This window comes from Thunnus albacares, chromosome 14, assembly GCF_914725855.1.
Source record: "Thunnus albacares chromosome 14, fThuAlb1.1, whole genome shotgun sequence".
Lineage (NCBI taxonomy): Eukaryota > Metazoa > Chordata > Actinopteri > Scombriformes > Scombridae > Thunnus > Thunnus albacares.
In genome coordinates this window covers 7711287-7728072 of record NC_058119.1, presented here as the reverse complement: position 1 = coordinate 7728072, position 16786 = coordinate 7711287, and the positions used below count along the sequence as shown (strand labels likewise).

Here is a 16786-nt window from a genome sequence, read left to right as displayed (position 1 = left end):
ATTGTCAAACAGTTGTTGTTATAACAGAAAACTGACCAGAAAAAATCAGACTGAATGCATTTTATTGAAAACAGAATACTGTAGGCCATCTGCTGTGTTCAACTTAAGAGTATAACTGTGTTAATGTAACTGCTCACTGTGTGTTAACATTGTTTACTATGCATTATTTGCTAGTAGAAACCAGCAGGTGGTTCCTTGTTTAAAAAAAAAATCTGTTATACAAGGAGAGATTAAACAAAACTCTTTAAACCGTGCACATTCAAAACCTCACATGTGAAGACATACTGCGCTGGGGTGGACAAATTTCAAAGACCTTTCATTATAAAGCAATCCAGTAGTCTAGAGACATGCAAATTACCAGAGTTGAATAAACAGTTCTCTGTGCAAAGTTCAACATTTTAAGACTGTTATAAGGTTATATATTTTTAAAGGGCTGCCATATTAGATTGCAATATACGAATGTTAGTGTTTAAGTTATTTTGTCCACCCTGTGTATGTTTGAAAGAGCAGTGGACCTTAATGATGTTTGTTATGAAGCCAGATCCCTGAGGCTGTTAGAGAGAAAATGACAACACAAGTCCAAACCTCTGAAGGCACAGAGGTGAATGCTCATTATTGCTACGTAACATCACCAAACTACAATAAAAGCAGGAAAGATTATAGAGTTTCAGACTTCAGAGAGAGTGTGTTACAGCGGGTAGTCACTGTCAGTTACTGCTTAAAGATTGCATTAAAGGTTTTTATTCAAAATTTCTTGAGGATGTTTCTCTAAAGCAAACAAGATGGACATATAGTTAGAGTACTGATGAATGGGTCCACACAGATGATGGTAATTAGCTCCAATCGTTCTCCGGCTGTCGTAAGGTCCTTTAACCAGGCACTGACTGAAAGCTAGAAAAATCCACATTATAACCTGAAGACCTGTCAGTCTTCAGCTTATAAGAAGACATGTAAGAGCCTAAATACATTCATGTCTAATCTCTTGAAAACGGTTCAGTATGTAAAAACACAAACACTCACAAAAAAAAAGACTCACAAATGAAGTGATTAATAAAACACCCAGTGGTCACACAAATGGTAAAATTACACTAACAAGGCTGATAATCTGTCATTCATTACTATTACTTTCTGTAAAACATTAATAGAGCATTCCCCTTCCTTTCACTTCATTAAAGGAATAGTTACATATTGCACAAACAGAAATAATTTCATGGAAATACACAATTTCAACAAGCAGTATCGGATAAGCACATGAAAGTAAAACAGACAACAAAAGGTCCTTTTGGTGTTACAGTATGCATCTTTAACAACCTGGTTGTAAATAAGCACATATCCTGGTGAATGGATAAATATTCACCAAAACACATCCACTTTACAGACAGGGCAAAGAACAGATTTTCCCCCCAAGAAAACTATCAAATCTGTCAGTCTGTGGATCAATCACAGTGGATATCTTTCTCTTCAGTATCAGTATATCTAAGAACACTTGAATGTGGTTTGTCAAATGCCCGAACATTGTACAGTTTGAAAAGATTATAATGTTAGAAATGGAACTAAACAGTTGCCCTGTTGTTAGGATGTGTCTCAGTTGATGAATACATGACAATTGCATTGAGTAGAAACTGAGGTAGATTGAATTAGGAAACAATTATTAAAACAAAGTGGTACACAGGTGACTATGCAGACTGCACAGGAAATAATGAATTTCTGCAACTTGAAAACATACAGTGAACTTAAAAGATTTTAAACTTAATTGCTTAACTTAACCAGGCAGCCACTTTTTGTTTTCAGCTCTGAAAAACAAGCAATAAAATAATCTATGTGGCTGATAAGCTTTGGATTCCACTAGCCGCTTCCAAAACACTCCTGGTTACAGCTTCTCCCTTTTGGAAAGTTCAATTTTAAAAACTATTTGTTGAAAATTAATGAAAGCAATCAACAATCCAAATCATTCTCCCTAAAAATTCCAACCACTGTAGATGGACCACGAATGCAGACTTAAATGTACTAAAAGAATGTCATCATACTAAGTGCTAACAAACTAGGACATACTGTATGTGTTCATGCTTACAGACTAACTTCTACCATAACATCAGACTTGTAGTTTCAAGTGATTTACAGATTAACCTGATATGTTCTTGCCAGGGCATAGCAGTGCTTTTACATTAAAAATGCTGTTTTCTAGAACTATTTCATGATAGTGATAACCATACTCCTTCAACAGGCCTCCACATGTACAGCCAGTCTTGAGCAGTGCATCAGGTTTCATGCTAGAGGGCAGCACAGCGGTTCTAACAAGCTTTCAGTGGTTTGTGTTTTTGCTGAGTCATCACAGATAGTGACACGGTGATGGCAGCAAGCTGAAATGTTCTGGCATTAAAAAAAAAAAAAAGATTTTTGCTATGCGATCAGTACAGATTATGACAGAAATATGCATTAAACAAAAGTTAAAATTGAAATGAACTCTTAAAACAAACAAAACTCACACACACACACTTTCACTATATTAATAAAATCAAATGAAAGACTACAACTCGTTTGAAACCAGTCATTGCTTTCCTGTGCCATTTAGGCACAACGTTACAAGCGTTATCCCTCTGGGCTGATTAAAATGATGATGGCTTGTGCTTTCAAAATCGTTGCAGATGTTTCCGTATGGGTTGTGGGTATGCAAGATAAGGCAACCATTGAGCGATTAACTCAGAGCACTAGGAGGAGGCGAGCATGCTTCCCTCTGTGCAGCGGGGATGGGGCCAGAGCAGCCTGATCCTGTTTCAGTGGGCTTTGCCGTTGCCATTCATGTGGCTGGTGTCTGACTTGGGCACCTCAGTGCTGTAGAGGCAGTCCAGGAAGCCTCGGGAGATCTCTGTAACCATGGATCTGTCTGGGATGGACTGGGCCATGCCGTAGATTGCTCCCTGAAACAGCAGGAAGACACAAGGGAGTTCACAAGAGTGCAGAAACATTTACACTCAAATCATCACTGTGATACTTATAAGTATGATGATAATGACAATCGACTACTTATACTCCAGAATACTTCTAACAACAACAACCACCAGAGAACAGGTTTTATATCTGAGCTGTTAACATGTAGAGTAGATGTGATAGCGTTAGCTTAATACATTTTTCCAGTTCAGAAAAGATGACAGTGGACTATTGTTCTGTGTGGTAGACAAACCTGATATATTTGATAATGAATGAATACACAGAATTAATAAACAAAAAGCTCAAATACATAAGAAAGGTAATTCTAAATGTGTAAATTAGTTTATTTTTATTTTTATTATTTATATTTCGCTATAATTTTGTTTTCTGTAAAGTAGGCTTTATTTTTCTTTAAGCAGATTTTTTTTTCCACCAAGACTTCCTCTTGAGTTGGTCTTGGTTTTTCCATCTTTGATTATGCCATGGCCTCATTTATTCCTTGAATATGTAATTTAGGTTGTTGTCAGTCAAGCCTTTGTTTGTTGTCCCGAACCTGTGATCTATGTTTGTGCTACCGACAAACCTGACTGGCACAATGCAGGTTTGTGGGAGAGTTTCTACTCTATTTAAAACTGGCACACAAAACAGCATAAAACCGCATATGCTGCTTGTGTCGACTTGAAAGGACAACTTGTGCATAAAGAAAACAAAATTCCAGCATGGTTAAACAACAGAGACTGATGTAGACACGTCATGTCTGAATCCAAATGAACAGTACTGTACTGTCTGCCCACACTGACAAGCAGTCCAGAGATTAAATTAAAGTTTGATGATGATAATAATAATAATAAAAATAATAACAACGACAACAGATGCAAAGGTTGCATACACCCTTACAGGGCGGCATGTTCTCTCCTGTGGATGCTCTGCACTCCTACTACAGTCCGCTGACATGCAGGTTTGGTGAACTGGAAACTTTAAATTCCCCCAAGCTGTGAATTTGTCAGTTTATATGTGTTAGCTGTGTTGACTGGCGACCTGTTAAGTTGAGGCATTGCATAATTGTTGAGCATTCAAAGTAAAATGGTCCACCCTTTATCTGTGGTGCTTTAGGCAGATGCAATATTTTCTGAAATATATTTTTTACTGCTGTGGTGTCTTGACATATTCCTACTGTCTATGATAAAACTCCAAATAATAGCTATCCTGGTTATTGTCAACGAGGGCAGCAACTGACCATTCTTTCCATTATTATTGACTATTATTGACTTACGTAATTGCATTATATTTCTTTGATTAATTGATACCCTTCACAATTTTCCCAGAGCCCAAGCTGAAGTCTTCTAATTGGTTTTTTTTTTGTCCAAAAATCAATCCTAAATCTTATTATATTGATCAACTTATCATCAGCTCTATTGGCTTAATGAGAATAGCTTGGCATAACGAGTAATGTTTTACAACAATATTATATTTAGTGCATATTTAATGTATGAATGAGGTGCATAAGCAGAGCTATCTCACCATTCCTGTGGTTTTCTCTGTGGGGTTTTTCAGGATGTTGGCGACCTGCTCTTTGACGTCACCAATAAATCGTTCAACAACGCCCGGCTGGGTGTGCAGAACCGTGCAACAAATGTGGATGCTGTGAAGAGATCATACAGTTGTTACATTGGTGAATATTTGCTGTACCAATATGCTTGTGAAATTACTATTATTCATTTAATATCTACCTGGATGGGTACTGCAGTGTGTTCAGATTCCAGCCCTTTGACGTGAGTGCATTAGACAGACGGAAAATATCAAAAACATCTGAGCCTATTGCCACCACTGACACCTCTGGATCCCCAAACACAAACACACCTTTTATCTTGCGAATTCTGTCACAAAGAATAAAAAAGATCATCTTAAAATGATGGAGGATCTCTGGCTCAACAGTAAATACCAAAGCTGAAATCAAACTCTAATTAAAACAATCTTATTTACTTTGATTATCAACAATCATGACTTCAGTATCACTGATCTCGATGTCTTACTCTGTTTTAATTTTGCGTGCTGCATTGATGATCTTCCTAGTGGCATCAATGTATCCGTCCTCTCCCATGTGCATCATGGTCGCCCAGCAGGCGGCGATGATTCCTCCGGGCCTCGAGCCCGCTACAGAGGGGGAGGCGTAGATTCCCCCCTGCCAGTCTGGAGCCACAAAGTACTGATAGTGACGATACTTTTTATCACTGTAGAGGATCACTGAGGAACCTTTGGGGGCATAGCCGTACTGGAGAGGAATGTGACACACACACAATGAAGAATTAGAGCCACTATAAAAGTACAGTCTGGATGTCATGTTGTGACTATTGCATTACACATAGTACAATGTCAATTCCTACAGATTTGTTATTAGATTTCATAGATTTGATATATTTTTGGTAAACCCTGTTTATTAGTTTTTTAGTTAGGAAATGAACAATACAAGAAATGTCTCCATACAGTATACAGAAATATGCATGAGTAACAATAAAAATATTCTGTGATCAAATATGATGTAATGTAGTTGTAGATTTTAAAGTGTCATGTTCTGTTTTTGAATTTGAAGGAAATGCACAACCCCTCCTCACCTTGTGTGTGTCTGCAGAGATGCTGGTAACGCCTTTTACCCTGAAGTCGAACGGGGCAAGTGTGTACCCAACCTTGGCCATGAAGACAATGAGAAAACCTCCCAGACAGGCATCCACATGCAGCGGGAGGTTGTAGCGTACAGCCAGCTGCGACAGAGTGGGCAGAAAGTGTCAGAGAGGAACTTCCATATTTTCATTTCAAAACCTATTTAGAGGAAAAATAATTTCACTTCTGACCTTGGCTACTTCCTCAATGGGATCCATGATTCCATGAGGAAACTGAGGCGCTGAGCACACCAGCATGGCTGTGTTCTTGTTGATTGCTCTCTTCATGGCCTTGAAGAGAAGAAGAAGAAACAATATGGTGAAACTGATGTCAAAGAGTAGCAGTTAATTAGCACCTGCTGTCTGCACATACTGTATTCTCACCTTCACGTCTACTTTCATAGTTTTCTTGTCGAGGGGAATGTGAACAAGTTTCATCCCAAAGTAGTGTGCTGCTTTGTCAAAGGCTGCATGGACGCTCACTGGTGCAAGACTGCAGAAATTAGAACACAAAAATAATGTCAGGAACAAGGCTTGAAATGGGCCAATTTGCTTTACTGGTATGACCATGAAGTGTAGTATTGCCAAAGGAAAAAAAGACAAAAAAAAAAAAGTGAGACATTTGAGAAACAAAAGATGCTTGAGATTCAGAGAGAAAGTGATTAATTTTTTTTCTCAGGTTAAACTGAAGGAAGTTAAAAGAAACAATAAACTTGTGCAAGAACAGAGGACAAAAAATGATTTATACCAAGAAAATTTAAATCAACCGTGGCTCATAAAGTTCATCTTACATTTCAGGGTATTTGACACCACGTTCATACGCCATGTCTCTGTATGCCTTGCAGGCCATCAGTATGCTCTCAGTTCCCCCTGAAGTAACCTGGACAAAAAGGCAAAGAGCTGTTAAATTAAGCCAATCCATGTTTTTCCATCAATCCTCAGCTTATACATCTTGTGAGTGTATGTATATGATAACTTACTGTGCCACAGGAGTTGGGTCCACCCTGGAAAAGTGTGCAAGCCATTCTAACAACCTCTGCCTCCATCTTTCTTACACCAGGAAAGATGTCTGGGTGAAGCGGGTTACTCCATGCAAAGTCTCCATATACCTACAAACAAAAGCAACAAAATGAGACACAAGATGAAAAGATCTATGCAAACTCAAAATTTTTACTGTGAGCTATGAGCAGACAAAAAAAAAAGAAATGGGGACAACAGAAATCTCTTCGGAGGAATGAAAAAGATTTGTTTGTCAAAAAAGATACAAAAAAGAAACATAAAATAATGTAGCTAACACCAACATGTTCTCAAGTTGGACCTTGACTTTTCATGGCTGGGATGCCAAAGTCCAGAGATGTATTCAAAGAGGCATACCTTCACCAGGAGTTTGGTCAGTGATTCATCGCCCCAGTACACTGCACCCGAAACACATCCTTTCTCCCACTTCACCTCATCTGCAACAACACGTCATCTCCTCAGAAATCATTGGTTTTCTCAAAGAAAAATGTTTTTAATATGATAAAAGGCCACATGAGATTACAAATCAGTAATGGAACTCAGCCTAAACTAAACACTGGCAACCTTAAATCTACTCCTTCTATCTTCAAAGTGGTGGAACATTACATTAGAAATGCTTCTCATGAAGTCGGCTATAAAGATAATGAGAGTCTCACTTACTCAGAGTCTCGTACTCTCTGATTTTGTCCAGCACTTGGCTCTGTGTGAGACCTTTTGAGGGCAGCTGTTTAGTGTAGCTCATCCCCTCCTTCAGAGTACACAGACTGGTAGACATGTCGTCCAAAGCCTTGTTCAGTTGGCTCTGAATCTGTCGGAAAGAGAGGACAGAGTCGCTTTAGAGACAGAAAGTCTGAATGCTGTAAAAACAACAGTAAAGTTAAAAAAAAAAAAAGTAATTTCCTAAAATAAATAAAGGTTAAGTACAGCAGCAGTTTTCTGTGTTTTAGACTGAATGTGACAAAATGTTCATTGTGCTATCAATGCTTTATGTACATTTTTGATAAAGCCTGACGGTGAGCTCTGAGTTGGCCAGCTAATGACCAGAAGTAACCGAATGTTATCACTAGTGCATGATGTTAAGTGTGCCAAAGGTCTGCCCCCCCCCTTCTTCCCCGTTGCACTCAGTCATCCAAGAGTGACTCATAAGAGCCTTAGACGACAGAGTCTATGCACATCTGCTGAGAGAAGAAGGAACAGATTCACCACTGATACTTACTGCTCCGCCAACAAAGGGTATTTTTCTGATGAGTCGAAAGCACTGCTTCTTGATTCTGGATATGAGACCTATTAGACAAAAAAGACAAGGAAGCAGCTGTGGTGAAACGCTGGCTCACATTCAACCACAAACATTAAACAGCTGACTATGACATATAATCACAAGTCAAGACAAGGAAAAAAAAAAAAAACTAGGCTCACATCCACAAAGCATTTAATTCTGATCCTGAGGACAAGCATCTAGTCTCCTCTGAGAAGCTTCACTCTAAACAACTTTCTTTGGGAGCTGCAGTAAGACGGGTGGAGCTGACCCTGTTAGGAATTCAAGCACTGATTGATTGATAGCAGATCTGGAAATTCTTGTTGATTGACAGCATTTCTCAGTCAAACATACTAGAGAAACGAGCGCTGTACTAGAAGTTGCCAACTGCAGAGGAACTGAAAAAGCTGTTCATTCAATAGCTCACATTTCCACATTTTGATGAGGATAACACACAGTAGGTGAGCAGGGGTTAACCCTGACGTTGAAAGTTATAACAACAAACCACAGCATGGAAGTTATAACAAAGCTCTGTGAACATGGCCTTCTGTCTGATATAATATGCGTGACATGTGTGACAGATTACTTTCTTGTTGGAAGAGGAATCCTTTGATCCAGACTGCTGCAAGTGTGGTGATGACTGTCACCCCGATGATCTGCCATGGCTCCAGGTCCGCGCAGTGCAAGTTGACCTGCCGTCGGCCCTCCTCCAGGTACAGCAGGACCATCTCCTTATACACCTCCAAGGCACTCTGGACACAGAGACGCACAGCCGGTTACAGGAGTAACTCACATGTCACAGTGAGCAAAACAGAACAAGATATTTTAGGTGATGAAGTAAAGTCACAATCATAATTTTGCCATGAACGATATGTAGAATTTACAATAAGGTCAAACTCTACAGTCTTACATTATTAATGTTTACAGTAATACAGAATTTTCAATAAAGAAAATACAGGATCACAAGAATACATCTGTTACAAATCTGTCTTCTTTTGACAATTTCAATAAGAGGAAGGGACCACTTCACACTCTGCGTTTATGAGACTGAGTCATGGTTTGACGCCATCGTGACCATTTTATTTTATGTATGATGTAAGAACCTGCATTTCATATGTTTCTACATATCTATGTGCAAATATATGGATGTTGAAATAAAGAAATAATCCAGAAATGTAACTCCTAAAATCAAGCTGTAAATCTTGTTTTGCAGTAGATTGTTCAGTCTAGTTGCGTGACTTGCTTTTTATACAACATTCCTTCATCGAATGTCTTGTTGCCATGAATCTGTCTCCATCCACTGTCCTACGTGACTTCAGTCCTCCAACTGAAAATCATGTTTTTGAACTTATTACAAAGTCCAATATTCTCACAACCCTTGTTAAATCATCCTTGCCCTCCATCATCTCCCTGATAACCTCCATTATCAACTCCTCCCTGACCACTGGTACAGTCTCCCTTCCCTAGATGTTGCCATAATCAGACCAACTCAGGAAAAAACTGGTTTGGACTTCCAATTTACCATTCGCCTCTGAAATTCTTGAGAAAGGAGTTGCATTTCAACTCCAGATCTACCTTGATAACAATAATTTCTTTGAACAATTCCAATCTGGCTTTCACCCCAAACATACCACAGAAACAGCCCTGATTAACCCATAAGAACCCGGACCCATTTCTCCTTTAAGGAAAATTATGAGGAATATAAAACAGACCAAATGGACCACAAGGAACACATTTCTGATTTTTTTTTGAGATTCTACCTTCAGTGTCAAAGATCTGTAATGTAACATATATGTCATAACGGTATTTCCCTAATTTGTTTTATATCAGTTTGTTCAAGAAATGTGGTCAGAACAGGTTAAATGTAATACAAGACATCTTTAAAGCATTAAAGCATCAGAATTGTTAAATAGGGTTGGTGACACCTGTGTCACCATGGGTTCTTACGGGTTAAGATCACCAACGACGTCCTCCGTGCAGCTGATTCCAGTCTGCTCTCTACACCCTTTTGCTTAGTGCATGTTTTATTGATGATTGCACTAATGTTTTATTACTGGTACTTTGTTATTTATTGTGCATTTTATTGCTGATCTTATATGATGTAAGGTGACCTTGAGTGCCATGACAGCCGCCATTAAATAAAATGTATTATTACTATTATTGTTACTGTTTCGTCCGACCAGCGATTAAATCAATTTACTGTAATGTCAGATGAAGAAAAGCAACAAAGTCTCACAGTTGAGAACCTGGAACTATCAAAGTTTTATCACTTTTGTTAGAAAAATACCTTAAACAATTAATTGATTATGAAAATAATTTGCGACTAATTTTCTGTTTATTGATTAATTGATTAATTGACTGCAGGCCAATCATTGCAGGTCTAATTGATAAACAGCAAATATTAGGTTTAAAACCTAAGCGGTAGATTTATCTGCACACGGATTAAAGTGCTCCAACAAATTACTTTTAAGAAAGAGTAACTTTATAACTAGTTACTTTTTAAGGCAAGTAACTTATTTCTCAAGGTAACTTCCGCAGCACTAGAACATATTTGTTGTAGCATTAAAACCTTAAAACGCAAAAGGAGATTATTATCCTCCAGTAACACAGCTCTCTTATATTCAGACATAATCTTTGTATGATTAACTGTTACCATGTACATGAATGCAGGTTAGTACTTACATCAGAAGACATGGTTAGCTCTGCAGAGTTCAACACTGTCAGCAGTTTTCTGATTGACTACAGCAGACTGTTGGCTGTACAGCTGGTCGGCTCCTCGTTCTCCAGGTGAGAGTGAGAGATTGCTCTCAGCTGACTGAACGACTATCACTCGACTCCTCCCAGCACCCAAACCGGCAACAACACATCCAACCAGCCAGCGGAAAGGATGTTTTGCAATCATTCATAATCAGACACGACAGGAAATTTGCCTTTACGTAGACCCAACTAAAAATATATCATACAAGCCTGGTCACCAATAACTGCTGAAATAGTAAAATGCTTGTGAAAATGTAACAGTCACAGTAATATCATGGTAAATGACCCATGAATGCCATTTCATAAGTGCAGTAAAATGATCTGTTGGCTCTTTTCATTATCTCTCCCCCGCAGTGATTTTATGACACAATAGCATGTAGTTTGATAGCAAGTGTGCTTGTTTCTCCACAATCTGATGGAGTAACGCTTAAGGTTCAAAGGACAATATCTTAAGTTATCGCAATCTGCGCTGCTTGAAATAAACACCCCATAATTTGGTTCCCCTTGTGCAGTGTGTTTATCATGTCAGACGACGTGAAGCATCGGCAAATAATGGTGAAAATTCACACATTCACAAGTTTTTCCAAGTGAATGAAGCTGAAACGGAGGGTGTCACTGAGCCACAGGGGTACGCCCCCACTACCCAGACTATAGCTGTCCTACCTGCCTGTTTGGATTATGTTCTCATACAGGTTTGGCAAGACCAGCTGCATATGCTGAGCGGGAATCCATGGAAAATAAAGTACCATGTGTTGACTGGGAGTGCTTGAGTTTTCACCACAGGGATAACGTTTGTGTATTAAGGTAAAGAGCAGGTGCAGTGACCACTGCCACGCGTCTGAGCTTCATCTGTCATAAAGAAGAGATTAGATGTTGTTATTTAACATCAGTGCAAAAGGCAAGTCTGGGAGGCTCATGTAATGTGCATGACCCCCCTCAGGATACAGGCCTCTCTCTCGCTTTCTGTTATCCAACACATTTTCTGTCTGTATTTCTCTCTCAGATCCACCCACACACTTCCAAACCATTCAAATCTATCTTTGCCTCAGGAAAACTTACAACAAGTTCACACAAAGACTTGTGTACCAGTATTGTCCTCCTCATTGTTGAGCTGTGGACGCCCATTCCTTTGCTCCCCCTCATACAACATTTGACTGTTCTGTAAGGAGACCTTTTGTTGCCTCAGAGGGGAGGTCATGTTCTCATGGAAATGTACTGGGCGTGTGAGGTGGCTGCTCCTGGATACATCAAGGGAAAACAGACTGCTCGCACAACATCACTGCTGCCTAGTCAACGATATTCAAAGATCATTCAGGAGGAAATAATTACAGCTGTGGTGTCTGGAAAGTATTGTTTAACTGTCTGCTGCGCCTCTAGGCCGTCGTGTTATGACCTGAATTTTTAAGCCAAAATCAAAATGAGGGTTTTCATTCATGAGTGCAGACTGTGACAGGCAGGTTGGAGATTAATCTTGCACTGACAGCAGATCTGTGTCAGAGGAGCCGCCCTCTAGTGCCCAGTCTTTTGTCCGACTGCTGATCCCTACTATCAACAAAAAGTTGATTCTGCTCCTTTAAGGAAAACCCCACAAATCTAAACTGCTCTCTGGTGGCAGTGCTAAAGAGTAATGCTTTGTTTAAACTTCCTGAAGGTTTATGTTGAACAGGATATCTAATTTTAAACAAGTGGGTGCAACAATAAACAATAGGTAGGAGCTTTAACGTTAAACCTTTTGCAGAGGAAGTACTCTCCACTAACAGACACCTCATTGAAAAAAAAAAAAAGAAAACAGATTTTCGCCCAATAGAAGTGTAGCATGAAACTACAAGAGCGAGCAGCATTGTTGTATTTAGGTTTTAGGTCTAAAAACATACTGTGTCTTTTCTCATATAAAATGTCTCACTTCAAGAAGCAAAGTATTAATGTAAACACTTTTAAAAAAACATCCACAAATCTGTAAAGTAAGGCTTTTATATAAAAAGGTCGCTGCACAAACACTGTTTTTAGACTTCGAGCATCCCTGAGAGCACAACAAGTCAGGTCATTAGCTCACTTCAGTGTTGATAAACAAGTCTGAGCTTCTTCCAGCGTCTTGTAGCAGCACTGTCATCGTGCCAGGTACTACACAGTGTGTAATGTGCGAAAACAGGTTAAAGTGAAGCGTCACCTACCCAGTAATCCATATTGTCGAGGCCAACTCTCACCGACAGCCCTCTTTTTTAGTGTGAGACTCGGGAAAGTCACCTCCAGCTGCCTGCTTAGAGTCTTCGGCTCTCATCTACATGCTACTATCAAACAGCCGCAAGCTAATCCTGATTCAGGAAGTAACCCGCGGTCTGATATGGCTGCGCGCGGTCTGCGCATGTGTAGATTTGACAATGTTATGGCTTGGTGTAATCACAGGAAAGTCTGCGGTCTGTGCTGCACCGCGTCTTTTGTAGATCTACTATGTACAGCAACTGTGGTGCCCAACGTTTGAACACCCGCCAATGAGATGAGCTAGCAAAGAGCTGATGCTGCATTCAAATGCTCCTCGGTCCTCGTCAAGTCCCAGTAAAGCCCAGTCATATCGGTGCTTTCATGAATCAGAATATCAGTTATTTTCTTGAATGAAGTGGGACTGAGCTGATCTTTGACAGAAGAATATCCACATGGGTGTGTAACTGATGTTTATTCATGAAACATTGCTGCATAAAAATTTGGGAAACTGAACTGCTAAAAATGTAATATTATATGTCATAAAAATATTAAATTCTGAATTTTAAAATAGGTGATAATTATATAGTTAATCATAGTCACAACTATTTTCTATACTATTTTCTACATTGTTTCTATAAATACAGAACATAAACAATAGTGTATTGTACAAATCAAGGATACAAAATCACACATTTACTGTCATGCAAAGCAACAAAGGTTGAATAAAAACACCAGACAAATACTATATGTTTGAAACGTTTGCTGCTCGCACTGGTTTATTAAGTATTTACACTTATATATATATATTCTATTGACTTGTACCTTGCATAATTTCCTGTTAAAGCAGTTTCTAAATTATCCCATATTAACGCTTAAAAGATCTTAGCAGCTATATATCGTATAGTACACATATTTACAACTTTTGAGGGGTCGTTCACCTTTACTCTACTTATAGTTTCCATATTTTCGATATTACATGAATGCATCATCAGTGTTGCTTTTGTAATGGCGTGAAATGTTTTCTTTCTCAGGATGAAAACAGCGCCACACAGCAGTCGAGTGAGGGCAGTGCAGCCAGCATACAGAGCCCTCAACTAAAATGTAATAAAGGCAGAAACGACAGATTTAATATCATTTCCAGTTGAGATATATTCTGTATATTATGAGGGGAATGTTTTTGACTGTTATACCAATGTTGAAGCTGGAGTGACAAAGAGAGTAGCCTACTGCAGTATAAGGAACGACGGGAACTATGACAGTTTTACTCAATTAATTATTTGTGGTTTAATATGGATGGTCCAAATATTCTGGATGATCAGCTCAGGCGGGGTCCGGAGTGCACATGGTGGCTGTAGCTGGAAGTGACTGTGGCTGGAAGTGACAAGTTATTACAGACCTACAGACAGGTTTGTTATAGTGTTTAATGGTATATTGAGCATAAATAGGCTATTTAGTGAATCATATGTGCATCGTAACACCACAGAACCCCACATGCACACTTTGATGGCATTAATTAATTAAATACTTTATTTGTTATATACTTACCTTTTTTCAGGGTTGTAAATGTAGTTGTATTTTCTTGAAATGTTAAAACAGAAAATATCACACATAGTGAGAGTGAGCTGCCTTTCTCGAACTATTGTTATCATTCTGCAGAGCTGTGAGAAAAATAACAATATATAGGTTCACTGGGTTCATATTGACAGTAAAAAGGACGTAAAACAAAGTCAGTGAAGTCATTGTGTGTTTATGTTGGGCTTACTCAGTGGCAATGCAGAACACTGAAAAATGAAATGAGATATTTATATATATTTAGACCATATATCTCTCTACACAGATTAGGCAACACATCAAACAGCCTGATTAGATTTCACCAGAGACAACCTTTCAAACGCTCTGTAATAAAGACCTTCTGATATATGAGATTTTTATAGGAACGTTAATACATAAACGTTCAATGACTAATTAATAAATGTACAAATAAACTATGTTTCATTTCTTCTAAGGTGTTGCAGAAAATGCACTTTTGCTCTTTTTTTATCCACCAAGAGTCATTAATGAACATAAAGTTGGACATGTAAACACGCTATCACAAGAAAGGAAAAACATTCTGCCGTAGTTTAGGGGGTGAAAAGGGGCGACTTGCAATCAGAGCCCTATTTGTGCTTAAAATCTCCAATCTTTACAAAAAGACAAACTGCCTCCAAAGGACAGCTATTCCAGTGTAATTGGTGTACACTGTCTTCAAAAGCTGAGGTGAGAGGCACAATGCTTTGCCTGTGAAAGGAAACTCCAAAGCACATTAAAAGTGAATTACTTCTTGTGTAAAGTGTGTTCGGGGTCATTCTGGTCACGAGGCGCGCACCTCTCCAAAAGCGCACACGTCTCCAAAGGCGCACTCCATACTTTCTAAAAGGCAGTTACATTGTTGAGGGGTTTCACAAGAGGTGTACATATGGCATCCGGGTTGCAATTAAATGTTTTTAAGATGTTTTTCCTTTCTTGAAGAAGTTTCTTTTTCCTTTTTTCTCTCTCCCGGCAGCTCTTTGGCAGAAAGAACAAGAGGAGGGGGGGACATTGAATGGCTTCGCTGCTAGTTTGGGATGACAACAATCTGGTCAGCGAGTTGTTGGACTTTGATTGCCCCCCTCAAAACGTCCTTCAAACAAAAAGCTGAAGACGAAAATAAAGCCCCACCTGGTACCTCTGTTTGCTAAAATAATAATAAATAGATTTCGTTTAATAAATAAGCAAAAGAGACTGTAAAGTGAAGTTGTAGAGGAAGTATTAATCAGGAGCATCGGGCAGGTATCACCTGCTCGTGAGCTTGCTCAGTTTATTGTTAAATATTGTTAAATCACTTTTCGTACCAAGTCTGCTCCGATATCTGCTATTTCCACAGCAACTGGGCGCTTATGTTTGCCCATACTTTGCATAACAAGCAGGACACTACAGCACACTGATAAAAATCAAGGAGAGAGACTGACAGCTTCAAACCCACACCTGTCCATGATATCCGAATATGGATTTGGCATCAATGATTATTTGTAAAGTGGTAATATTCAGTTTACTTTAGACTTTTCGTGCCTTTTATAACAGCAAGGCACCATCTCCTATCTCACTAGTGTATTTGTCCAGTTTATTGAAAGCATATGGTTATCAGATTGTTCCCAAAACACATATTTAGACAGAAAGTTAAGGAGTGCTTTTTGTGATCCTTTGTTGGCAATTGTAAATCATGTTCGGGCTCTGCCACACTCCCCCTCTCCCCCACAGCAGAGCTGAAACCTGTCTGCACGTTGCTGATACTTTTTGCTAGTGTTTATCTTTCTAAAAATAAAACTATACTATGAAACTGCAATGCGCCACTGAGTTGTGGCGATATTGGACATGTTTTGGAGATGTCATAGCGCACAGATATAGGCTCACAGTACAGAGGAAATCGAGCTTTTATTATTGTGACACACATCAAGACCCTTTGTGCTATCAGTTCACACAACAGGTTTCACCCTCTCGAATCCTCTTTGTTAGGTGGCACCATGCGTAATTGTCTTTGTCCAACTACAGGACTTTTGCGCTCTAACGCAATAACAAACGTTTATCCAACTTAGTGTGGCTTTAAAAAACGAGATTTTATTTGATATGCGTGCGATTTTACGAGCTAACAAAGAGATAAGCTATTGTTTAAAATAACTTTTGGCAATACTCAAATAAGGACCAATTTGCAGCATTGTTAATGTCAACCTTACCAGGTCATGTGATATGCGCACAATCAAAAATACGCAACGGCACACTTAATAATAAACTGTTTATTTTAAAGTAATCGTGGAGATGTTGTTATTTTCACCTCAGTTTTCGATATTGTGGCGAACTTGGAATTGATTTTAGGAGACCGTTTGCCAAGTTACCATGACCACTGTGTACCCTGCAGAGCATGTGCCAATATTTTGAGTGCGTAAAATGTGGCATTACA

General features: G+C 38.9%; 1 protein-coding gene across 2 annotated transcripts; it reads right to left on the bottom strand.

Annotated features, from left to right (window-relative positions):
- Window positions 1–45: 45 nt before the first annotated feature.
- On the bottom strand, window positions 46–12940 carry sgpl1 (sphingosine-1-phosphate lyase 1). 2 transcript variants are annotated; one of them, XM_044372625.1, is made up of 14 exons: window positions 12786–12940; window positions 8444–8609; window positions 7819–7886; window positions 7263–7410; window positions 6960–7039; window positions 6566–6694; window positions 6377–6465; window positions 5970–6078; window positions 5778–5876; window positions 5541–5687; window positions 4962–5200; window positions 4659–4805; window positions 4450–4570; window positions 46–2918 (listed from the first exon to the last, which is right to left on the bottom strand). In XM_044372625.1, the coding sequence occupies exons 1-14, from the start codon at window positions 12795–12797 to the stop codon at window positions 2775–2777; spliced, it is 1698 nt and encodes a 565-aa protein (XP_044228560.1). In that variant the 5' UTR covers window positions 12798–12940; the 3' UTR covers window positions 46–2774. The 2 variants fall into 2 exon arrangements, with proteins under 2 accessions (XP_044228560.1, XP_044228561.1); XM_044372626.1 differs by lacking the exon at window positions 12786–12940 and adding an exon at window positions 10540–11281.
- Between the last annotated feature and the right edge of the window lie 3846 nt (window positions 12941–16786).